Below are 24,804 nucleotides of genomic sequence, written 5' to 3'. Positions count from 1 at the left end.
TTGACGGTCGTCAGTCAAGCTTTTTTGGGAGGCGGGCTTGAGCTGGTCCGGTCCAACACTATCGCAAGAGTAATTACGGCAACATATCATTTCACCTTCATTAGTGGCGTCTTTGCTCCGAGATGGTACTCCATACAGTAGATGTTCCATACGAGGGAGATGGGACCAGCAGTTCTCGGTACGCGGGTTGCGAACGTTTGTCGGAGCCATGCATTCGCCTAAAGGTACGAAGCTTTCAGTCATGCTCGAATGAAGAATCCGTCTACTGTACAGTACCTAGTAACCAGGTAAGGCACGTGTGTGGCGATATTGTACGAAATTGACCATGCGTACTATACTGTACGAGCATGATTGACTCCATCACGGCTTCGTATCGAAAGACACGAACGCTCGTATATGGTTTGATCTGTAATTATACGAGTAGAAACAGCACAAGGATGAGTCATGTGCGAAACAGTCTGTACAATACCGCGCAGGACGAGAACAGGACTCAAGATGCCCTCACTCAAAGTCAGTCGTGATCGTACGTGGGTTGGTAGGCTGACGTGTCCGGCGATCGGCCAGCCCAGACATGGCCCACAGGAGCCGTCCGAGACATCACAACATCCGCAGAAAGCAGAGAGAAAAAAAAACAAAGAGCGGGCGATCAGGATCGCTGAGCACAATCGAGATGGGATCAGGGGGGAAGGAATATCGACGATCGTTGCCCAAAGAGCCCAGGAAAACGGGCAACTTTGGACCGTCCATGAGACGGAGTGAGACCATGCGGGCGACAATCTCCGTACTCAAAAACAACAACAGTTGAGCCCATCCATCACAAGACGCAGAATTACGGAGCACAGCAACCGTCTGTCTGACTTTGATGGTCCACCCCTGCCTTGGGCGCACAAGACATGCATGCTTGTCTCTCTGCGTGTCTCTCCCCTATTTTGCTGCCGCAAGCAAGCGACGAGACACGACGGCACAGGGAGCATGGAAAGCACAAAAAGAAAGAAAGAAAAAACGAGGGGCCAGCATCCTGGAAGCAGAGTGGAGTAGGCGGGAAATTAGCAGAGGGTCACTCGGCGTCGGCGCGACAGGCTTCAAGGTACTGGGCCTGTGAGGTCCAAGGCCAGCGCGTTCAGTGTGATGCATGGTTCGCTAGGGCTCGGAGGGCTTCGAGTCCAGTGGCTTGAGTGGGCTCCAGTGCTCTTGGGGGCTCTTTGGCTCACCGACGGAGCACCGCATGGTTTGGAGGCAGCGGCGGCGGTGCTGCTGAGATGTGCCGGCACAGCAGGCTGAACTGGTGAAAGTACTGATAACGAGAAACGGATGCTGGAACACGAATCAGTGGCAAAGCCGCCAGAGTCGCAGATTAACAGCGTCCTCATGCCATGCCATGCACCGCAAGCAGTGAATCCTCATGGAAGCACAAGAAGAAGCGGAGCCCGGCCTCGCTCCCCGTCCAATAGCGGTGCATCGCTTCTAGTTGTAGGGCCCCAGACGCAGCACGTGATCCGTCTTGTTTCCTCTTGGAAGCCAAAGCCGCGCTGCTTCGGAGTGCCGGTTTATGCCTCTTACTGGACTAGATACCTAGTGCTTCGTAAACGCTCACACAGACGAGGTCCCCCGTAATTCTGATCTGTTCGTATCGGCGGCGGGAGTATTATCATACTGTGTCTCTCGGAGCCGTGACTGGTGAGAGATAATAGGTGCGCGAGAGATTGATGCCGCTGGAATAGGCAAGCAGGCAAAGGCAAGCGTGGACGCGAGAGATACGCACCCCTGCATGCATGCATGTGAGGATGAATCCTCCTTTTTCTCTCTGCGGTAATTGACGGAAGTCGGCCTCTACCGTTTCGTCGTGGCAAGTCAGGCCAGATCCCATCCCCGTCGCTCGAGATCAATCAGTCGCTAGCTACCACAGGAAGGCAAGATCCGTTTGCAGCAACGATTGCCGTTCAGAGACCCAGAGAAGTGTTCCTTCGTGCCGATGGCTTCCCAATCGCTGGTCATGCGAAAATGGCCGGCTGCGGCGAGGGGATGGTTGAAAGCTGACAGGCCGCCGTTTGGTTCCTGCATTAGCGCCAACATGGCCCCGAGCCACTAAGAATGCTTGATCGGATGGCCTGCCAGGGGCAAAGGCAGGGGAAATCGCAGGACAGCGCGACTAGCCACCGCTCCAGCTGCTAATGGCAATAGTTGGCAGCTGTTCATTTCCTGGCCCAGTCATGATTCGTCGCCGTGATGAGCGTATTACTGTGGTAGCATAACAGGTTCAAGGCTGTGAAGATAAGGGGGCCGCTTCGAACCGGATCATCGCCAATCCCATCGACCGTCTGGGGCCTTGTTGCGGGCTGGCCTAAGACACGGAGCAGGAGAGCGCGAGAGCATGAGCACGGGGCACAGCAGAGCAAGAGACTTGGGGCCGAATATGGAACTGTCGGGTCGATCAGTAGAAGCTTACTTGCGCCTGTGCCTGGAGAAGGAACAAAGAGGAGAAGTTGATTTCCGGGTGGGCTCATGATACGAGTGAGTGACTTGCAGGTCTGCAACCTGCAGCTTCAGGCACAAACACAAGCGCCCGCTCTCTCTCTCTCTCTCTCACCACGCTCACTCACCATCATTTGCATTCACTCTCATCACCATCCCTTGCTTTTGCCTGCTTGCCTCAATGTACCTTGTCGCACAATCAAGTCACTGGCAATCTCACCGTCGCAGCACCTCATTCGACAGATTAAAATAAACACGGCAGCAAGGCGCCACCCACGCGTCCCTTTGATTGAGTGGCTTTTCCGGCGCCTGGAGCTACCATACTCGTACGGAGGAGCATCGACCTAGACAGCCATGGATCTTGTGGCCCCATCGCGGTCCACCCCTGCATCGCGCACAGGCGCCCTCGAGGCCCATGATCCATGACCCCTGGGCTTTTTGCGCTGCTTCTTGTCCTGCTGGTGCTTGTTTGTCTTGCGTCTGCAGCTGGAGCCCCCGAAGAAGGGCCCCAATCTTGGCTGCTGCTTTTGCCCCCCCCATCATCCACTGGCCCACCCACTCTCTGCCAGGTTGCCAGGTTGCGTCTCTCCCTTGAGCCCACACCCCTGGCGGCTTCCCCTGGCTTTTCCTCTTCTTGTTTTGTTTTTTTCCCCACCAGGTCTTGTCTCGCTCTGTGCCCACAGACTTTGGTTATAAAGCTCGTCTCCTCCACAGCCCTTCTGGGTCTTGATCCTTTTCCTCCCTCACCACACTCACGCTCGCTAAGCACCTGCAAACTTACCTTGACACTTTTGTCAATTTCATTCTTTAACCACCTCCGCATCTATAATCCTAATCGAAAAGCTCTCCCTCGAGTTTAATTCCTAATCCGACAAAATGAAGTTCACCGTCGCTGTCGCTCTCGCCGCCGCTGGCGTCTCTGCCGTCTACGTCCCTCCCAGCAACGTCACCGTTGTGACCGACGTCGTCGATGTCTACACCACCTACTGCCCCTTCGCCACGCAGATCACCCACGGCTCCAAGACCTACACCGTTACTGAGGTACCTACCAATGACTTCCCCGAGAATCGAGGGAGACGCGCGAGACTAACATGAAGCGCCAGCCCACCACCCTGACCATCTCTGACTGCCCCTGCACCATCACCCGCCCCGTCACCGTCACCAGCAGCGTTGCCTGCTACACCTGGTAAGCTCCCAGACACAACCGGATTCGAAGCATAGAAAGTCAGTCAACTAACCCATGATACAGCGGTGCTGCTGCTCCTACTGGTGCTGTTCCCTCTGGCAACGGTGGTGGCGCTCCCCCTGCCTTCACCAACTCCACCATCAGCACCCCTACCCAGGCTCCTCCCGCTGGTGGCAACCCTCCCGCCAGCACTGGCGGTGTTGTCCCTACCGCTCCTCCCGCCGTCCCCACTGGCGGTGCCAGCAAGGCCGTCCTCTCCGGTGCCGGTCTGGCCGGTATCGTCGGTCTGGCCGCCTTCGTCCTGTAAATCTCGTAAATTTCGACACCTCGCCAATTTACCGTCTACGATTTCTTGGTTCAACGATTCTTGGAAGTCGTGGGTTCGGCCTCCGTTCATGATTCTGATATAAGGGGGAAATACCAGTGTTGGGATTTATTCATTTTTGGTTTACGTCGACGGGATGGGGGAAGCGAATATTCAATTTTTGGGATGTATAGAGAATGGGTTCTCTTGGGTTAACGGGACATGCAAGCTCGGTGTTCAAGGGAACTCGATTTTTTTTTCTTTTTTGATCGCCCGCAGGGGAAGATGCGCTTACACATCTCACTTTGTGTGCGGTCGTTTCCCGGGGCCCGGAATATAATGTGCCAATTTTTCTTCCAGCAAATAGGGATTTTTGGGTTTGCCATGAAGCTCTCCTCGCGTCCCTCCGCCCTATTTTGACAACCGAAATCTCTAAAAGAAAAAGAACGCCTCCGGCCTCGAGAAAAAGAAAGAAACCGCGATTCCATCATTTCCTTTGTCAGATTCTCAACTTTTCGTTCCTTGGTCGCGACGGAGCTTCCTACATATCGCGCAAGGCCTCTTTTTATTTATACAACACGCATATATATACTTCTGCTGGGCGTGTTTATGGCCTCTCGTCAATATTCGAAATGTTGGCCGGGCGAGCTTAGCTATCGCAGATAGTTGGCAAGCAAGAAGAGACATTTTCTGGGAGGGCAGTTTTGGCCCAGCACATATTTACTTTCAATCTTTTTTTTTTTTCTTTCTCTCCTTGATTGGTGACTGATGAGTGAGTGACTGGTGAGTTTGTTGCGGTTGAACAAGAGCATGGAATCTTTGATGCGCTGGGTTGCGGTAGCATTGATATAAAGTCTTTTGTTCTCGCGTTTTCCACGCGTGTGATCCGACTTACCTACCTGTACGTATAACTTTGAAGTGTACAGAGTGCGTATGATGATTTTGCGTCGTACCGGTTTTTGTCGGTATTCTAGTCATGTCCATGTCGAGATGTCTTCTTCTATGTGGCTTCAGGCCGTCTATGGTATCAACCCTAACGTCTTGCATGGAACGGTTGCTTGGCTGCTTGGCTACTTACTGCTTGTACGATGCTGCTAGGGGGAGAAGAATGGGCAGAGAGTGGTTCTCTTTGTTTAAAATGGCATTCCTTTGTCGTGTGGCTTGGTCAAGCCAAGCGGTCCTGGAATCGAGGTTCACGCAATCTGGTCTATCTTGTTTTACTTGTGGCTCAGCTGGTTCTGGAGGTGGCTTATTCAGGCTTTGGAGTGAACGTGGTGAATAACTTATGGTAGCCAGTTTTCTCTTGAGTCGGGACCCCATTGCATGGCAGTCACGTGGTGGTGAAGTTGGCTACTGCCTGGGATGCCTACCCTCATGACTGATGTATGCCATGAAACGGTGCGTTGGTATCGTAGAGGAGAGGCAGATGTCTACCAGAGTCACACAAGCCAACGAAACTCTTGAACGAGCATTATTCAGATGTAACGAAGGTGTCGGCATTTGAGAATCTTTGATCAGGTTTTCAACTCTATTTAGGCAGCATAGATACCAGACCTCTGTTCATCTTGCAGTTACTTCATAGATACCAGACCTCTGTTCATCTTGCAGTTACTTCAATGCCATCTCCATCTCGTCAGTGGTGTAACAGTACCTAGGTTATCTCATCCTTGTATTGCTTCCTAGCGTTCGGTCCAGCGGCTACCCCGCATATTTTATACTTTACCTTTGTATAACTGACCTGTTTATTTTACAAATTGTCCTGTCAAATGCATCTTATTCCAATAGAAACGTCGCTACAACGATGCTTCAAGTGGCGATAGCGGTCTGCCATTGCCGAGCTCTACCGACCAAGTCTGCAGCCCATCCAAGCCATCCGCTATCGATAGCCCAGCCTAAGCCATGGAAAGCGCGAGGAAAAGCGGGGACGAATCCGGGGCCCCGGCTCCTGCCTCTCCTCTCCTTGACGCCAAAGCACGGCAAGAGGTCAGAGCTCCACCGTGGCTTCCGTGTCGCGAGCCCTCCTGTTACGTAGGACCAAGAATCTGCCGCGCGCGCCTCTTCGACGTCTCACATCTTTTTCTGGCCGCTCTTTGACTTCTTTGACTTCCACTTTGCTTCGTGCATGACTCGAATCTTGATCGCTTCCGCTACCTTTAGTAATCAGGACGCTCAGCGAGGCTAAAGGGGGCTGCGTTGCCGAGGATAAGGGCAGCTGCTTGAGCTGCTGTTGGCTACCTACTACTTACTTATATCTGGAGTCAAAGGCTCATGCATTGGCGAAGAAGCAGCCTGGGGCTCACTCGGCAGTTCGTTTGGCATCTCCTTACGCGCCCGACTTGTCAATTGCAGTCACCGGTCTTGTCTGTCTTGCCTTGCTCCCAAAGAACCGCCATGTCTGGAAAGGGGGGCCACGTCCAGGACGATATCCTGCGGCACAGCTTGGAGAAACCCGAGGAGTTCTGGGCCAACCAGGCCGAGCATCTCTACTGGCACAAGAAGCCCAGCACCGTCTTGAAGCTGACGTCCAAGAAGCTCAAGAGCGGTGTTGAACACGACAGCTGGGAGTGGTTTCCGGACGGCGAGATCTCCACGTGCTACAACTGCGTCGACCGCCATGTCGAGGCTGGCCACGGCGATGAGGTTGCCGTTTACTTTGATAGCCCCGTCACCCAGACCAAACAGAAGTTCACGTACCGTCAGCTGCTTGACGAGGTCGAGGTCTTTGCTGGTGCCTTGAGGGAAGATGGCGTGCGTAAAGGCGATGTGGTCATGCTTTACAGTAAGTTCTTTCATATAATCTCCTTACCATGACGCTTCACTTTCCTACTCTTCTACTCGCATACCTCCCGTCTCTCTAAGCATGTTGATCATCTGCTAACAACGCGAAAAGTGCCCATGATCCCCGCGGCCTTGATTGGCGTGCTCGCTATCAACCGTCTTGGTGCCATTCACTCCATTGTCTTTGGCGGCTTTGCCCCAAATGCACTCGCTCAGCGCATCGACTCATGCAAGCCCGTCGCCCTCTTGACCGCGTCGTGCGGCATTGAGGGCAACAAGCCTCCTGTGCCATATCGCCCGCTTGTTGAGGAGGCCTTCCAGCTTGCCAAGCACAAACCGCGCCGGACGCTCGTGTGGCAGAGGGACCAGGCTCGCTGGACACCCACTGACCGCAGCGCGGGTCAAGCAAGCTGGCAGAAGGTCGTCGAGAGCGCACGGTCAAGAGGCATCAGGGCGGAGTGTGTTCCTGTGAAAAGCTCCGACCCCGTCTACATCATTCACACATCCGGCACCACAGGATCGCCCAAGGGTGTTCTCCGAGACGCTGGAGGCCATGCTGTTGGCCTACATCTTTCGATAAGCTATCTATTCAACATTCATGGGCCTGGAGACGTTGTGTTTACCGCTTCGGATATCGGCTGGGTTGTTGGCCACTCCTACATCATATACGCACCGCTGCTGGCCGGCGCTGCCACTGTCATATATGAAGGCAAGCCTGTCGGGACGCCAGACGCATCGGCTTTCTGGCGCATTGTCGAAGAGTACAAGGTGAACACCATGTTCACTGCGCCGACGGCTCTTCGTGCCATCAAGCGCGACGATCCTGACAATAAGTTCTTGAAGCAGGTCGGTGAGCGCGGTGGTCTCCGCTCACTCAACGCCCTCTTCTTAGCAGGAGAGCGCTCGGAGCCAAGCATTATAGCCATGTATCAGGAGCTCTTGGATAAGTACGCGGCACCTTCTGCTCATGTTGTCGACAATTGGTGGTCCACCGAGTCCGGCTCTCCCATGACTGGTCGTGCTCTCGTCCCCCACGCAGGCCGCGACCGTAAGGCCAAGGCTCGTCATCATCCGCCTCACCTCAAGCCTGGCAGCGCGGGCAAAGCCATGCCTGGCTTCGACATCCACATCGTAGACGATGAAGGCCGTGAAGTCGAAAGAGGCACCATGGGCAACATTGTGCTGGCAATGCCACTGGCGCCGACAGGTTTCCGCACTCTTTGGGATGATGAGGAGCGGTTTTACAAGGGATACTTGAAGAGGTTTCAGGGGAAGTGGCTGGATACAGGAGATTCGGGCTGGATTGATGGAGAAGGCTATATCCACGTCATGAGCAGGAACGACGATGTGTTGAACGTGAGCGCACATCGGCTGTCAAGCGGTGAGTCTGCCCCGCCTGGATTACCATGCCCCTGTTTCTTTTCACATTCTAAGCTCCAAGGCTGGCTGTGATGCGATACATTGGCGACAGTTTAGCTGACAAGCTGTCTCTAGGTGGTATTGAGCAAGCCATAACCTCGCATCCTCAGGTTGCAGAAGCCTGCGTCGTGGGTGTCCCTGACGCCCTCAAGGGCCAGCTACCTTTCGCCTTTATAACTCTCTCCACCCCAAATCACCCAAAATCTGCTGTCCCTGACGAAAAGTTGGTTGCCGAGATCCAGGCTTTGGTGAGGAAACAAGTCGGCGCCATTGCCTCTCTTGGCGGCATCATCCAAGGCAAGGGCATGATCCCCAAGACACGCTCCGGCAAGACTCTCAGGCGAGTGCTGAGAGAGCTGCTGGAGAATGCAACGAAGGGCGAGTTTGACAAAGAAGTCGCGGTGCCCAGCACCGTGGAAGACGCGGCAGTTGTGGAGGTGGCCAGGGCCAAGGTAAAGGAGTATTTCGATGCTGTGGGCAGCAAACACACCGCTATCGAGGATCACGACATAAAGGCGAAGTTGTAATGAGCTTGGCATGTATTGAACAGCCTAGGTGCTTTGATCTGTGGCTGATGGAGCCCTCTGTTTGGATTGAGCAATCACATCGATGGATATTGCGCTTACTGATTGTGAAGAGTGAATGTTGGATATACCAGACGTTTGAACGAGATACTTCTCTCAGTGAGGACACTTTATTATGGAAGAAGTGGGCACTCGTTCCTCATTTTCGCCAAGTCGCATCTAGACAATAACTGTCCGAGAGACATAACCATAGTCTTAGCAACTCGGTCACATCAGACAAAGATTCCTCATAAGCCTCTGACAGTGCCATATTTTGTTCACTCCCTATCTTCTTGACTCTCCTTCTCCTTCTCCTCTCCTTCTCCTCTCCTTCTTCTTTCGATTCGAGACTCAATATCATCCGATGTCGAAAACAATAGTAGAAAACCCCCCACCCCTCTTCTCGTATCCCCTCGAACTCGAAACAGACTTGCAACGTCGCCCTTGTCCTACCACTACCAGCGAAATACTAGAAGTAAAAAGAAGAAAGATGATAAAGACATAATGGAAGAAACAGAAAATCATAACGGAAGAAAAAGGAGGAATATCGTCGCCACCCCTGGACGGACAGCAGATAGACAGACAGTTGCACAAAAAAACGCAGTTGCGTTGCCCTCCCTTTGTTTTTAAAGGGATGTGAGTGTCGTGTGTGTGCGTGCATATCTACGGATGGACGAGAAGGGGGCAGCTTTGCTTATCGTGTGTGGATGGTTGCGTTTGCGGCTTTGTAGTTGCTCTGATCTTTGTTCTCCCCTCTCCTTTTATATATATATATATTCGAATTCTTTATTTTTTATTTCCTCTTCCTTTGAAAGTGAAAACGGGTTTGTGTCATTTTGAGGCGGGCTGGGACTGGTGATTTGACTGCATGTGGTTTGTTACATTAGAGGCGGTCGAGGAGGCGGGAGATGGGGGATGGAGTTGCACGGCGGAGGTGGGACACGGGATGGATAAGAGGGTTGGGGGGGGGGTCCATCTTGGTGAGAGGGAATTGCCAAGGGGAGAGTTGAGTCAGATGCTGTGCCTGGCTATTTTCTTCCAATGGGAGGAAGAAGAGAAGGCGTCAAGTTGCAGTTGGGATCGTGGGAGCGTCGTCCTGAGTTCTGATAGACGATGGACCTGTTCGCGAATGAGAAGCTTCGAGATGCCGAGGCGCGCAAACAAACGAGCCCCAACACCAATGGCCCCCATCCCCCGTCGGTCTCCCGTTGGAAGAAGGAATAGGCTCGCCCTGGTGCGAATACTGCTCGTGCAAACGCAAACACAAAAAGCCCGCCACCGCTTCGGAAAGATATTATACAACAAAGCGTTTTCTTGTGTAAGGGGAGGAAAAGAGGGGTGAAAAGCGCTCTGTGAGCCCGGGACAGGGTCTAAAGTCAGTTAGATCGTTGCTCAAAGCCTTTGGGCTTTTTTGGTTCGTTCTTTTTTTGTGTTTGTAATTTCCTTTTGCTTCCTCGTCGGCGAGGATATAGTAGGCGTGGTGGCACGTTGAGGGACTTGCATGTTGAGCTCTGGGCAAGTTTTCTCCTGAATCATCTTTATTGCAATTCTTCCCCTTGCTTTTCTGATTTCTTTTTTTTTTTCCCCTCTGACATAGATTTCGTGCTTGCACTACGTGGGGTTATGTTTTGGTTCTGTGCTTCATGAGAGGTGATATATCATGAGCTCGTATCGGTATAATGTGAGAGGCCGGTTATCGGTCTCTTTCTCTCAGCTTTTTATCCTCCATATCTGTTAATCATGATGAAATGTTTGTCATCCAACTTGTTTCGTTGCCCAATCGGATCCACGTGGTGTGTCCAATGGTCGAGGAATAGGCCATGGCGGCCACAACGGGAGAATCAAGGAGTAGGGTCTGACGACGTGGACCTGGAGCCGGCATCGTGCTTGGTATACAGCCCATAGACGCTGTTCTGTGCCTTTGTGGCCATTTTGACATTGGAGAAGCGCGTTTCGGGTAGTCTTCTCCCCTCCTGGAGGCTCTGTAGAACCCTGACATGCTAGATTAGTACACAAGTTGCGAGTCTCCAAAGACACAGGGGCAACCTCACCACTCCACGCTGACAAACTTGACGCCGCAGCCACCAATTTTGCGTATTTCCTTTTCCAGCTTGCCCGCAGCCAGGCCACCGCCGAGACCTTTGCCCTCTGTCGAGCCATTGGGTCGCCCTAGGATGACGTGGGTGACCTTTCGCCGGCCCAGATTCAGGGACATGTTGCCGCCGTTCTCGCTGATGAGCTGCTTGAGCCGGTGGTCCGATACTAGGGGAAAGGTGCTGCCGTTGACGTAGACGGTGACTCCATCGAACAGCTTGCGCGGGTTTTCCCGTGCCTGCTTTTGCTTATCCTCGTCTTCCAGCCGTCTCTGCTGCATCAAGCGCTCTTCTGCTGTGAGACGTGCATCTCCCGCGATGAACTCGCGACTGTGGCTGTCTCTTGCGTTTGCCTGCCTTGGCTGGTTCGATCCCAGCGCCTGGCGCATCAGGCCGGGCCGAGTCAGCATGTCCATGACGCTGCTCTTTTTGCTGCTGCCATCCTGCACACTGCTGTTGATCCTGCCGTTGGCCTTCCCCCTTCCGCCGCCTCTGCCGGCATCACCACAGGCGTCTTCTGCACCCGCCCCCCAGGTATCGCTCAGCCTCTTGCCGCCGGAACCGTCGCCGGCGCCGAACTGGCTGTTGAGCTTCCTGGTCCGCGAGAGCCTCCATCCGGTGCCGGGCTGCGTCTCTGCGCGCTGGTGGCCAGTGGCGGACGAGTTCCAAGGATCGAAGCGGCGCGTGGCGGAGATGCGGGACAGGGGGTTGCCGTCAGGGGGTGACATGTCGCTTGTTGGGGGTCGAGATGGCGTGCATGGGCAAGGGCTAGTAATAGCAGCTGCATCCAGGAGCCGCTGTGGCTGAAGCTGAAGCTGAAGCAGATTGCAGTATCATGTAGAAGAAAGACGTATCTCGAAGATGGGGTAGAGGAGATGCTCATCTGCACGCCTTGCCAAAGACTGTGCAGTATCAATCGGTCCCCTTGAGAAGAATCTTCCCTCTGCCATAGCAGGGAGAGGGGAGAAACGGCGCCATTCCGGCCGCGTTACAACCGCGTTTGAGCCGCTAGACTCGCGGCAGCTGTCACGACTCTCCGGCGCCTGCCTGACGCCAGGTCACATGACTCTCTGCTGTATCCTCCTTCCAACTTCTCCTCCTCTCTCTCCCATAAATCCCCAAGATGAGCAGAATCAGCATCGGGGCATCAACCCAGCCGTCCTCTCCCGCTGGTGAGGGCAAGCATTGCATCTGCAGTTATGGATGCCGCCCGTCCCTCGCATCGCCACCGCCAGACTCCCGGGCCGGAACATCGCCACAAAAGTCCGCTGTAAGTCGGGCCAGCGCTTCCAAATGTCTCGGCTTCCTCCTCCTGTGAGGGTGAACAGACCACCACCATTACACCAGGAGCCGCTCCTGCATCGCCACCCGTCTCTGCCAGATGGCCAGCATCTCGCCCAGGGCCGACCTCGTCCAGAGCCAGCCCCCCACACCCACACCAAGCCTGCCGGGAGACACCCCAAGGACCCCCAAGCTGCCTCTCCGCATGGCTGCTCCTCGTCGAACGCAATGCACTCGGCATCCATGATGCGCCTTGCCTAGTGATGCGCCGGTTGGCTCCTCCGAGCTGCATGCGAGATGAGCGCTTGAAGGGAGATTTGCGTGCAGCATGCAGAGTCTCTCTTGGAGATGGTACCCTTGAACACGCCATATAAGCGCGGAAGCCGTCTTCATCCATGACTCTTGTCCCTCGTCGTCCCTCTCTTCTGCTCCACGATGGTTACACAACTCAACTAGACAAGCAGGCTACTGGCCCACCGGAGCATCTGAGGCTTCACACCGTTTGATGTGCGCTGTCAGCCCCATCCTCTCATCCTCTCATGGGGACATTGACTGCGACACCGCTCTGCGCAAGATGGCATCGCTCTCGTCTGGCCTACTAGGCGAGTCCACAATGAAATCCTAAGATCTGAACACCTGATTCTTCGAATGAAGGCGTCGCCCATCCACTAGACACGTCGCTCATCAGCAGGTGTAGTCTGTGCGTCCAATAGACGACTGTACCGGTTCAATCCCCTGCCCAGGTTGCGCTGGTTTCATTATGCTCTCTTCGCCCTCCAATGCGATTGGCAAGTCGATGACAGAGCGCACGCAACAAAGCGGCATATCAGCGTTGAGCAGCGACAAGGACCCCGTTCCAGAGAGACATGCTCCCCCTCGAGGTGGCTGGGTCGGTGATTGCGCCTCCCTCAGCATCCGTGATCCTCTCGTCGACTGCTCGCCCTTCAGCTCTGCTCCGGACGAATGGCCTTGTCCACGACAACTCTCCGCACAAGTCGCCAGACGAGCACGACGGCGCCGGTTGTAAAACTGCGCACCGCGACCGTGCACGAGCTTCCAAGTATGCACATAGCGCAACCAACCAGCCAGCCAGCCGCTCGGCCAACTCTGGCAGCATCGCGGCTGTGGCAGGTTCCGTCCTGCAGGGCTCCCCTTCTTTGGCCCTGTGCTTCCCCCTACCGGATCATGGACCACGGCACCTTACATGGCATCTTGCCTCGCCGCACTTATGCGCATCATACTTGCTTTGCAGCGTTTACCTCGTGCTGTACGAAGCGCCGGTATGCCTGCTTGTTTGCGTGTCTGTATGTACATACACGCTGGTGGTACATACTCCAAAGGCAAGCCGACATCTCTCATGCCAGCTCTTCTGCTCTGTGCGCGCGCATGCAAGGTGCCCTTTGTCTGGACCGCAGCCGCTCGACTGAAAATCACGGCGACCCTGTGTAGGATTGACGGGGGCAGCGCACCACCAGTCCCCAGGCCGCTTTGCTGCAGATCACTAGACAAGGTCCCCCACCAGATTTCGGAGCATCTTGTACGATACGATGCGATGCTATTCTGCTGGCGTGTAGGAGCACGTTGATGTTGTGCCGGCATGTATGAAAGACACGCTGCGACTTCCCATCCCCTGGGCAGTTTCTGAGCCATTCTTTGTTTTGGCAGCACGCGGGAGGTTGTATCTCGTGGGAGCTCCGGGCTTGGGATCTCGGCTACGGAACAGCTCGTCTATGTGATATGGATCCGAACATGGGTCCCCGAATGTTGGCCACGACGAGCAAGCCCGCACTTCCAGGTTGTTACTTGTGCAAGTGTCTCCGCGCCCAGCGCAGAGTCACCAGTACCGGTACTTCTGGAGAGCCATGCCTAGGGACATTTAATCTCTCACAGCGAGAGGAGCGCATATACCGGCTGGGCAACTCGCAGGCCATTCGTGTCGATGCATGAGTCGCTCGTCGTTGCGACAAGTCAGCCGCAGCAGCCGTCGTCCAAATCGCATGAAGTCGAAATGCGTGGTCGTGGTCGAGCTGGAGAAGCTCGGCGCTCCTCGTGCTTCCACGGAGCCCCGGGATCCTTTCAGCCAATCCCAGCGTGCAGGCAGCGCAGTGCTAATCAATGCATTCGCGAGACAGATCAGCCTCTATGCACATGTACGTCAGCAGGGACCTACTTCGTACATACCAATGTGTCAACGCTGGCTACGTACGGATGCACATACAGAATCGTTGTGTATGGTGTCTGTATAGCAGGCAGCAGTTCGCACAGCAGCGTGCCTGCACCAAGCAGGGAGACAAGGGACAAGACAGATGCTCTGCTGCTGTACGAAGTAGATCGATATCTTCCAGATGCCCACCGAGAGCATTTACCGCTCATACAGCAGCAAGTCAGGTGGACCATTCGCACGTACGAAGAGGACCATCCCGCGAGATCTCCCCCGGTCACTCATCCTTCATGGCGCGCCTGTGGCGGGAGAGCTATTAAAGAATGTATCGCTACGTACTTTGTACGAAAGACGATTCGGCAGACTTCTCATGCCGTCACTTTGTCCCTGTTGGCTCGCTCATTCACACAAAGATGACATGCGTGAGATGAACACAGTCAGGGTCCAAGGAAGAGAGACAGGTTGGCCAAGCGATCCATCATGCGCCCAACGTCTGAGATCTTTGACGAGCCAGACCTTCCTTTTCGGAAGCATCTTGACAACCACACGAGGGTGGCAGACTGCTATAAGATGTAAGCCCACGCGCTTCGTACAAATTTGATGGTGATCATGGTGTAAGGAGCATCAAACGACGACGGGGGCTGTACTCCGTATGAAAACAAAAGAGAGCATGAAGACGGGGGACTCCTCCTGGTCCTCGTCACACAGATGAACAGCAAACACACGCATTCACGATATTACTTGACATACCTCATGCTTGTACAAAGGACGGTACGGAGGCGTCCTCCCTGCGAGCATGTAATAACAACCTCGAACGGCTCATTCCTATTTTTGCCTCTTCTTCGAGGTTCTTATCAGCCTCGAGGACCCTCTTGCTGGTGCCTGATCCAGCCCTTTCTGCTCTGCCTCTAACATGAGGGCTCGTCTTACCCAACACATTGGACGCAGGTAGCATTTGTTGACTGACGGGCACGGTATCAATCAGTCTCATAGCATTGGCCAAGGGACCACCCATCTCTGTCCCATCCTCCTCTCTCGTACTGGGTGCATTTCGTACTACTTTGGCAGATGAACTCTCGCCGTTCCCTTTCTCCTCTCCCCAAGGGTCCCATTGTCACCATCCGCATTGCATTGACCCTCGCTCGCTCACTCACTTAGTCACTCCAGCTTGATGTCGGCAGCTCAATCAACCACCAACACCACCCTTCGGCCCCGAGAGGGCTTGGGAACTTGGGGCCCTTTCGTCGTGACTTCGTACCGTGACCACGATGGAGGAGGACCTTGCTTTGCCTTGCCTTGCCTTGCCCTGCCCACCTGGGCGATCTGCCCACGGACCGCCTTGTCTCTCGTAGGCGGGCGGATCCTCCCCCTTGTCCTCTGAGCTGGCAAGGGACCCAACACAAGACAAGCAGGAGAGAACAACGCAGTTGAGTGGGTTCACATCTCAGACGTCAGGGAAGAAAAAGGTAAGACGATGATACCCTGAGAGGAGAAGGAGGGAAAGGAGAAGAAAGAGAAATGAATAAAATAAATAAAAAAAAAAAAAAAAAAAAAAAAAAAAAAAAAAGACGAATGGCAGGCCAGCGAGAGCTCTCTCCGGTTCCCAAAGAGAGCCAAGCCGAATCGCCCATACACGCACACAAGACGCACACAAGACGCACACACACGCACACCCCTCCCCATAATCCGCATCCACGCCACCCCCCTCTTAGTCGTCTCCCCCCCAGAGTGGAACTCCATGCAAAATCGGGTATGCAAGGAGGGGCTGCTCTCCATCCATCAGAAATGTGCGAGAGCAAAGCAATAAGCGGTGAGGAGGAAGAGAGACAGAGAGAGAGAGAGCAAAGCCAGACGCTAGGCAATGGAGCCGCCACCACAAACCACCACGCACAACCACACAACCACACAAGGAGCCCAAGCTCTGCCTTTTCCCTTGTCCAGTCTGGAGGAGAGGGCGAGCAAAGGGGGATTGTCTCTCCGGGAGGGGGGCTTCAGGGCAAGGCCATTGCGTGGCTGCAACTTGATCGCATGGACAAGTTTCCCCTTAGAGGCGGCCGAGCAAGGAAGGGTTCGGGCTGACGAGTCCGCCGGCAATGCTCCGAAGGCGAAGAGAAACAAGACGGAAGAACTGTGAGCTCAAGGAGCAAACCACAGCACGTCACGTTTTCCTCCTCCAAACCAATGCTCCACCCCAGGGTAGAAGCAAAACGGACGTCAGGATCGCAAGACTACATTCAGCATTGACCACGTGGTTCCAAAGAGGCAAACCTGTTGATAGAGAGCTGTGTGCCTGTACACACATACGATAGTAGAATGCTGAGCTTGATCTGAAAGGCAAGAGACGGAGAATCGATCACGCCAATGAGGCACCCTCGCCGTCTCTGTCCTCGATTGCTCGCGAGGACGTGCACGTACGCTTGGGACGGTATTAGCTGTCAGGCCCAGATTTGATTGGCATAACCTGAGCCTCGACGTACCCCGAGCATCATTCAGTATAAGTCTGATGGATAACGCCACTGTCCTTTCATCAGTCGATACCACAGCGCGAGGCATGTCACTCGGGTTGCGGGAGTTCGCAGGGCGAGACAATGCTGCAGTCGGTTCCGAGGACAGTTCAAGTGATTCCAAGACAGTCTGAAAGGCAAAGACAGCAACAAGAGTGCTGGTGGCCACAGCCAACTCACGAGTGACAAGTCGTACGGAGTACAAGAGGGCCCTACATAGCGGCAGAGACGAAAGGACCACAAGCGGGCAAGAGGAGGGACGTGCATGTGCGTGCTGGCTTTCTCTTCTCTCGGCTTCCCTTCGTTCCGTCACCAAAGGCCAAAGGCACTCGCCCGGATTCGAGGGAGCTCACAAGAGCATCAGAGAGACCTTATCCGGTCTGACTCATTGCGTCGTTCCATCATGGCAAACTGCGCCCTCTCGGTGATGTCTGAACTCGTCCGTGACCTGTACCTTTCTGCGTTCGTGGCCTGAAACCAATGCCATGTTGTAGCTCGTAAACAGTATACCAGCAGTATGGGCGGCTGTGATCGGGCCAGTTCTGACGAGGGAAGCCAAAGAACAACCATTGGTCTTCCCATGTGAGGCGGACCATTCGTCCACGCATTTAGTATCTCAAAACTCATACTTGTACTATGCTGAGCCCGGGGGGCAAGTCTCACAATACAACGCTTGTGCCATGCATATCGAACGAGTAGGTTTTATCGTGCTCGTACATGACCGCACTCATGGCATGCGGTTTGCATCTGGACCAGAGTCTTTGCTTGAAATTCAGACCAGGGCTTGTTTCCCCTTTCTCAGCTGCCCTAAACGAATACTACTCGTAAAGAGTTCCTGGGAAACGTGAAGTGTGGTTTGAGGGAGTCGAGGCCAGGAAGCTGCTCCGAGCAAGCACCATAGGAGGAACGCCAGCTTTCCTCCGAAGATTCGTCCAAGGCAGAAACAGTGTGAGTTGAGCACCACGAGATACGGGGTGAGAGCCCAACGCCCAGGCGGTCGCTAGTCCCGGGTCGCAGGGCTCCTGTACAGCTTCGCTTATCAACTTCTATAGAGTAATTGGGCAGCACATCCTTGAAAGCTCCAATAAAGGCTGGATGTGCTGGCTCGACAGAAGCGCAGTGAAAACGCCCTTTCCCTCAAAAGTCCAGCCCTGCGTAGGAGTTGACGTGCTTGGTCCGTGCTGGGGGTGGGAAGCCACACAACAGCGCCGGCGACGGCGGCGGCCCTTCACGGGATCTGGTGTGGTATGGCAGAGACGTGGTGTGCTCTCATTGGCCTGGCTGATATTGAGGCCCCTCGCCGCCCTGGCCACTGGAGTCGCTAAAATAACAACAGCAGCGGCAACCGCTTGCCTCGTACGTAGCAAAGGCTCATCTCGTCTCCGGTAGGCCCTGGTAGCAGAATCAGGGAACCGAAGTGAGGAGAGTTTAGAGGCAGAGGCAGAGAGAAAGGGATCATCCGCTGTTTGACCTTAGCCACCGGCGGTGGCAGCATCAATTGACACGCAGCCCACGACCAAATGGCAGCTGGGTCGTGTGCGGACTATCGTGCTGAGAAGCTGAAAAAAAAAGATACCTCCATTCCTCTGCCGCTCGGCCAGAAGGCATGACAGAACCGCTGTTCGTACCGTGTGTAAAGTGGTCATTGGAGGAGGACCCCAGAGATAGTGGTAGGAACAGCACCATCAGCAACGCTCCGACCATGATCGATTGTCACAGGTGAGCACAGAAGACTCAATGCCCTCACAAATCGAGCTAGGGTCTTGGTGTTCGGAGTACAAAGTACCGGTCCTTGGAAGCAGCGTCCCGTGTAACCACGGCACAATAGACTTCAGGGCAGCCCGTCCGGAGCCACGGCAATCTTGCACATACGTGCGCTAGAAGTAGAAGCTCACACACTTGGGCCGAGCCTTGCGTGGTATGTTGTACTATCGCAGCAGTACTGTGGAAGAAGGCAAACCGTAGCATCGCGAGTTCAATCAGAAATGCTCAGCGTGATTCGGTAGGCAAATAGTAGCCATGCCGCCAAAAAAAAGAAGAAGAAAGAAAAAGCGTGCATGACGGGAGCACCGCCCAGCTGCTCCGGCGTCGGTACCCTATTCACTTGCTGGCTGACGGAAGTACCAGCTCGCATCCGGCCGCCAAAAGAGACGGGAAGGCTAATGTAGGATCGACCAAATGAGAGCGACAACCTCCACCGAAACTGACATCGGTACACACGGTGGGGAGATGGAGAGAATTTCAAGCCACGGCCCCTTGGGTATTACGAAGCACCTTGCTTCGTAGATATAGCCATGTCGGATAGAGTCCAGCTTTTGGCTTGAGGGACGTGAAGGAAGGGCAGGCGTGTATGTCATATCGTTGAAAGCAAAGGGGTCCCCAAGCAGAAACCAGGTCTCCCCCTTCTCAAGCTGTACCCGGTGCCTCGTAGTGGTACGGTATCCTGCAATCCGAACTTGTACTCCGTAGCGGTTGGGGAAAGTATAAATGAATTCAAAAAAAGAAATCGAGGGCTGGAAATGGCCCGTCATGAAACCACTCAGGAGGGGACCCCATGTCTCTTCCAAGTCCCCACAGCAGATAGAGTGATTGGCCATGTGTTAGACATACATAGCCGCTGTGCATCATGCAAGTGCTGCAAAGCTAGCATTGCCACCCCTCCCCCTCTTCCTCTGGCTTGGGTTGTATCATCCTAAACAAAGCTTCAAGCTAGAAGCAAGGCTGCAGGGACTCTGCCGCCATCTCAACCTCGAGTTAGGGTCGACGAAACAAGCGAGGGAGCGCTCGGCCTCAGCCATTGCAAAGTTTCAATCGAGCTACACTTGGTAAGCACCGTTGAACTGTCCAGGTGAGCTGGTGAAACGTTGATTCGTTCATCCTTTATGACAGGGAGAGCGGCTCGATGATCCGATTGGGGAGGGCAGCATTCGTGGCGCAAAAGGCGTGACTCTGAGGCCTGAACCGTGGCACAGGCTTCGAATTTTGCCGGAGCTCTTGTAAGACGCTGAAATGGATTGACGACGCTCTTGGGGGGACTTCACATCGTCGAGGTGGTATGCAACGTACGACCGGCCCGCGTGGTGTGTAGGCTTGGTGTGACAATGCTCTATGCAACTTCTTGTGGACGTCTGTTTGTACTCACATCCGTGCGAGCGCTTCGGATACGGTAGTGGTGGTTCTTGGAACAAGCAGACGCCAATGCCAGACTTGCTGTCAAGATGGATCAAGCTGTTCGAATCTGAGGCGAGATCGCAGGCGAAGCTCATGGCGTGAATGAGTTCGATCAGACGTGCAGCGTGATGTGCTCTGTCAATATGGAGCGCTGCTCACAAAAAGCAGAGAAACGTCGAGTATCGCGGGTAGGCAGTGCCGCGAGTGCAGGAGCCTTCGCATACAAGCGCGCCTAATCCGCAGACATTGCATGTTTCGTATCCAGTGAACCTCGTCCATCCCTGCGCCAGGAGATGCGTTCGCACACTCGCCTCAAAGGCGAACAAATCTTCTGATCAGAAGTTAACGTATGCAGTAATACCTCGTTCACGGGGTCGCCCCGTCTGGAGACTTCGCCAACGGCCGGCATCGAAGCAGGGCTATGAATGAGTTGCTTTGGCCGGGGCTCTCGGTTTGGCAATATGCCAGATCAGCCCGCACCTCAGTGCTGCAGCATGTCATGCATAATGAGTCTCAGGCGGCGCGCACATTGTGTCGTGTATCCGAAGCCTGTACCTACAGATACAGGTACGAGCCAGTATTACTACTGGCAGAGCAAAGCGCCCATCCTTGGAGATCATAGGGATGAGGAGCCGAGGGCAAAGAACATGTTGGCTTCGTGACAGTAGCAGTATGTAAAGATGCCGTCGTTTTATGTCAATTTGCCAAACAATGTCGGCTGCATAAGACGTCATGACTCCTCCTCCTCCGTATAGAGTCCCGAACATGCATTGGAATTAAGCGCGTACGAGCGTAGCGGTCGCCGTGGAGTTGAATCCCTGGAGTTGCACGACGTGCTGTTCCAATATTGTTCCCAAAGCCCTGCTTTCTCGTCAAGCTGGGGTGGCAATCCCCCCACCGGCCAGGCACTATGTAAGTCTGATCATAGCAAGGAAGGCGACGGCATGCTCAATTGATTCGTGATACATCCTGACACTCCCGACCGCCGGAGGAGGCCGTTCCTTTGTTTTTGGCACACGTGAAAGGCAAGGAAACATCCAACCACCTCCACTATGGGCGATGGAGTCCTCATTGGCCGTTGACATTGCTGCGTGATGGTCGCTCCGAAGTAAGACAAGAAAGATCCAAGATCATGACCAAAAATATACTAACTCCCCGAGTTGGTTGTGTGGCTGGCCATGTGTCCTTTGTTGAAACGTGCTGGCGAGATGATACAGCCAGTGGGGAACGGCCAGCTGTCAAGCCTCCCCAGATGCAAGACACCACAACCGCTCTAGTTGGCTGGGTGTGTTTTTGAATCCCCGCTCCTGCAAGGTTTTTCTGGTGAGATACGAGAGCCGGTCATGATGAGCTTCGAATTAGGGAGGATTGCTAACGCCCTCGGGACCGGGTCTGACCCATTCTCATACTTCGTAGACGGGCTAGTCACCTGTTGCATCTAGAACCGATATCTCCTTGAAGGCGGAAGGGAGAAGAAGACGAAAGGGCGAGGGCAGATCCAAGAGAGCGGGAGAAAGCTTGCCAACGCATACCCCCCCGCCCCATCACCCCCTCCCTCCCTTCGCGTTCGTTCCCCTAAAAGCTCAGGCCATGCTTCGATAATAGATGGCTGGGAAGTACCGGTACGGCACGAGAGACCAATACACAGTGCGAGTGAGACGGTTGCACATTCATATAAACCTCAGCTAGGTACATGACAGTCGTGGGAAAGAAGGTACCCCATAGTGTTTGTGGAAAGACGACTGCTGGCGTTATCAACAGCTGTTATGGTAGGCACGTCGGTGTTGATGGAGAAAGTGAAGGAGACAACGAGAGATGGAGAGCATAGGGCCAGAAGGGTCATCAGGCATTCTTGCTGGTTGCTGTCGAGGAATGATGGCAGCCGCCTTGTTGAAGCATCTTCTGACGAGAGAACGAAGGTGAAAGAAAACCCAGTCTTGCCTAGGTATTTCCCCAAGCCCCCGTCACCAAGCAGCTACCCCTTCCTAGTAGTCCGACATCTAGTGGACAGGGGAGAAAGTCGAGGCATGATCCCTGAGCCGACATTGCATGGATGCTTGACGGAGGTCCATGTGAGGTACGGCGCAGAGCCTCTGGACATACCATGATGAGAAGGGATGCCTTGATTGCGGACAGTCGCGGCGGTAACTCAGCCGTGAAGCACCCGTCCCCGGAGGCGTTGGTGGTGGCGAACATCGTCGTCAACAGGTTTGTGGGTTTGTTTGTTTTTCCTGTTGATATTTCCATGCTAGATATGTGCAAGATACTTGTTGTCCAAGACATGCAGGTTATGCAAGTATGGATTCTTGCACACGCTGTGGCAAGCGTGCATCAGGCAAGATGAGCGGCGCTTTAGTCCCCGACGGAATCTTGCATTCGGTCGGCAGCACCCCACCTCTTCTTCTGCAGTGGCACCACATCCCAGAGCCGGCATGTCACGGACATCAGATCCTCGGCCAGACTTGGCCATGGTGAATGGTAGAGAAAACGCTCGCACGGCTGCCGCTGGACGGGGCGAGAACCGAACCGCAAGAGCGCTGGTGAAAGCAGCATCTCATGTCGGCGGGCAGCCTTGCTCCGGGAGCGTCGCAATTCGCAATAGAGCGTCTCCGGGATCGCAATGGTCGGCGGGGAAGGCTTTGCCATTTTGCATTGGCGCTTGCATTGCACCCTCTCCCTCCACATCTGCCAGGCCCTCGGTGATCGCAAGACGCCCGCCTAGCTGGGTAATCATCCGGCTGTGGGGTCACCGGGCTGGAGGAGTAGTATGAGATCGCCAACTAAACGTTGAATCGCTGCGACGGTTGCTTTGTTTCACCACCAGCACATGTAAGGTGCAAGATTTCAATTGTTGTACTACTCGCCTATTCCGAAGGATGCCTCTTGGGCAAGATAAAAGGGGGATGCCGAATGAAGCTTCTTGTGCAACAAACGATAAGAGCTGCACTGGTCCAATTTCTCCGACGAATAGGATCGTTGGCCTGATTTCGTGGATGAAGGGTGGCGGCTGCCAAGGCTAGCCCTGAAGATTATCGTGCTTGTGTCTTGAGTTGGTGGAGAAACTGAGTTGCCGAGCACGGAGCGCGTCCAGTTGATGCTTCCGCAGACAGAAGAATCGACCGGGCCCTAGGCTACCATATCGAGGACCACACATGGACGGCGTTGCAGGCGGAGGAGTAAGGCTCGGTAGAGAAGATGTCGGGTGTCTTGTATCTTTTTGCCATTATACGTGCGTAGCACAGGCTTGTCTCGGTAAAGGCTGCATGCCGTAGGCATATGCGGGAGCCCAAGAAAGAGTGAGAGACTTGTCTTGGACGGGCACTTTGTTAGCATTCGTGGACAGGCATCGGTGAGTGAGTGGGTTGGTAGGTGTAATTTTACGTACAGAGCCAGCCGCCGCAATTGGCTGTCGGCTAGATCGTTTTTGGGCGAATTATCGCGCACTTCATGATGCGACTAGAAGCCCGGGCTCGGGCCAGAGCCAATGGCTGGCAGCCGGCGGCAATTCTGCTGGTTGACGACCGGAGGTTAGCTGGAGCCGCTGGAATCGTGGCATGGGCCAAGCACTACCACGGCTGCGGCTCTCACGTCGAGGCCAAAGTGCAGGAATGCCTTGCAGAGGCGGACTCGGGCTTGCGGCGAGCCCTTGGAGAAGCGTCAGGCCCCCCGGCCCGCATGATCCTGGAAGCGTTGCCGTGCGCACCTTGCCCTGCACAATGGATGCATCGTGAAACTCCGTTCCTGATGCGAAAGTGCGTCGTTCCCCGTCATGCGTGCGTGCATCTTGCATCTCCAGCCGGCTCTGGCCGCACGCTGGCGCCATGCCATGGCAGATCGCCTAATAAATCGACGGAGCTTGAGGTGTCTGTCGCCTGCGCTGTACGTACGGCTAATCCTCCGTAGCCCGGTTTCTATTCTCGGCAGCGGACGTTGATCGCGATTCTACTTCGCACCTTGTCTACCCTGGATGATTCCGGTAGTTGCTCAAAGAGGCCGAATGAGCGACGCCGAGGCTGGTAGTGGGTTGGTGAAGCCAGAGTGGTTGCCGAGGATCGAAGTTGAAGTTGACAGATTGAAGCTACAACTGCCAGCTGTTCCCAGCAAGAGGAAGTCGTAGGCTGGACTTTCCGCAAGCTGGAAGCATGCGGTGCTCCGTGTAATGCGTACCTTCCCTTAGACCACTGCAAGTCGATCGGACGCGGGGTGTTCCGCCTTGTATTCCGTCGACGCTTATCGATACTCGACATTCCGTCTGCATCCCGTCCTTGGTCTATGCGGAATATACCTGGTAGTATGAAGTGGTGCGATGCCAGCAGGTGTAGGTTTCTAAACTGAAGAGCTTCTGCTTCGAACGGCTTGGAAGATTTCGCCAATTTTCATTGCCCCTGCATTTCGATGGCAGTGAAACCTGATCTCTCCATGTTGAAGCGCTGATGTACCTTTGCAGCTGCAGCTTCGCCAGCCTCAACAGGTCAATACCACACATCAGGAAGACGCGGATTAGCCGTGATGCTCCTCGGCATCTTCGTCCATCCTGCGACCGTAGCACTCCACCTTCTGCAGCCAGCTAAAGAAGTACCTGCAGAGGCTGTGCGCCCTAGCAAGCCGAGCCGAATGGTCGCCTCTTCTCCCACAAGGCTAACGCTCCAAATTTGAGCCTTTTCCTTTTATCTATTCTTTTTTTCTTTCCCACCTTCTTCATGTCGTGTTGGCTTGTACGGAGTAACTTGTTGTTGTTTTCCTTTTCTCCTATGCATAGGAATCCCCCCTGTCAGAGGCATGTGATGTCACTCATAGCCGAAACTCATCAGCTAGTGCGGTAGCTGCAACTTCACAGGCTTCTGATAACAAACATGTACTGTATAGAGACAC

At 54.3% G+C, this 24,804-nt stretch overlaps 6 protein-coding genes across 6 annotated transcripts; 4 read left to right on the top strand and 2 right to left on the bottom strand.

Moving 5' to 3' along the window:
• Window positions 1-3,348: 3,348 nt before the first annotated feature.
• On the top strand, window positions 3,349-3,965 carry CCMA1212_005758 (uncharacterized protein; the record flags this gene model as incomplete). The annotated part of the gene is made up of 3 exons (XM_073703003.1): window positions 3,349-3,513; window positions 3,576-3,658; window positions 3,722-3,965. The coding sequence occupies 3 exons, from the start codon at window positions 3,349-3,351 to the stop codon at window positions 3,963-3,965; spliced, it is 492 nt and encodes a 163-aa protein (XP_073558411.1).
• A 2,381-nt stretch (window positions 3,966-6,346) lies between these two features.
• On the top strand, window positions 6,347-8,686 carry CCMA1212_005757 (Uncharacterized protein; the record flags this gene model as incomplete). The annotated part of the gene is made up of 3 exons (XM_073703002.1): window positions 6,347-6,741; window positions 6,853-8,121; window positions 8,235-8,686. The coding sequence occupies exons 1-3, from the start codon at window positions 6,354-6,356 to the stop codon at window positions 8,684-8,686; spliced, it is 2,109 nt and encodes a 702-aa protein (XP_073558416.1). The 5' UTR covers window positions 6,347-6,353.
• Window positions 8,687-10,563: 1,877 nt separating this feature from the next.
• On the bottom strand, window positions 10,564-11,543 carry CCMA1212_005756 (uncharacterized protein; the record flags this gene model as incomplete). The annotated part of the gene is made up of 2 exons (XM_073703001.1): window positions 10,564-10,714; window positions 10,774-11,543. 2 exons carry the CDS (start codon window positions 11,541-11,543, stop codon window positions 10,564-10,566), a joined length of 921 nt encoding a protein of 306 aa, XP_073558417.1.
• Window positions 11,544-12,856: 1,313 nt separating this feature from the next.
• CCMA1212_005755 (uncharacterized protein) lies at window positions 12,857-14,043 on the top strand (the record flags this gene model as incomplete). The annotated part of the gene is made up of 3 exons (XM_073703000.1): window positions 12,857-13,024; window positions 13,169-13,666; window positions 13,762-14,043. The coding sequence occupies 3 exons, from the start codon at window positions 12,857-12,859 to the stop codon at window positions 14,041-14,043; spliced, it is 948 nt and encodes a 315-aa protein (XP_073558418.1).
• An 8,241-nt stretch (window positions 14,044-22,284) lies between these two features.
• On the bottom strand, window positions 22,285-22,578 carry CCMA1212_005754 (uncharacterized protein; the record flags this gene model as incomplete). The annotated part of the gene is made up of 1 exon (XM_073702999.1): window positions 22,285-22,578. The coding sequence occupies one exon, from the start codon at window positions 22,576-22,578 to the stop codon at window positions 22,285-22,287; it is 294 nt and encodes a 97-aa protein (XP_073558419.1).
• A 1,029-nt stretch (window positions 22,579-23,607) lies between these two features.
• CCMA1212_005753 (uncharacterized protein) lies at window positions 23,608-23,835 on the top strand (the record flags this gene model as incomplete). The annotated part of the gene is made up of 1 exon (XM_073702998.1): window positions 23,608-23,835. One exon carries the CDS (start codon window positions 23,608-23,610, stop codon window positions 23,833-23,835), a length of 228 nt encoding a protein of 75 aa, XP_073558412.1.
• Window positions 23,836-24,804: the final 969 nt, after the last annotated feature.

This window comes from Trichoderma ghanense, assembly GCF_004382785.1.
Source record: "Trichoderma ghanense strain CCMA-1212 chromosome Unknown scaffold_6, whole genome shotgun sequence".
In the NCBI taxonomy this organism is placed as follows: Eukaryota; Fungi; Ascomycota; class Sordariomycetes; order Hypocreales; family Hypocreaceae; genus Trichoderma; species Trichoderma ghanense.
The sequence above is the reverse complement of the archived record's forward strand: the minus strand, read 5'-3'. Positions and strand labels throughout refer to the sequence as shown.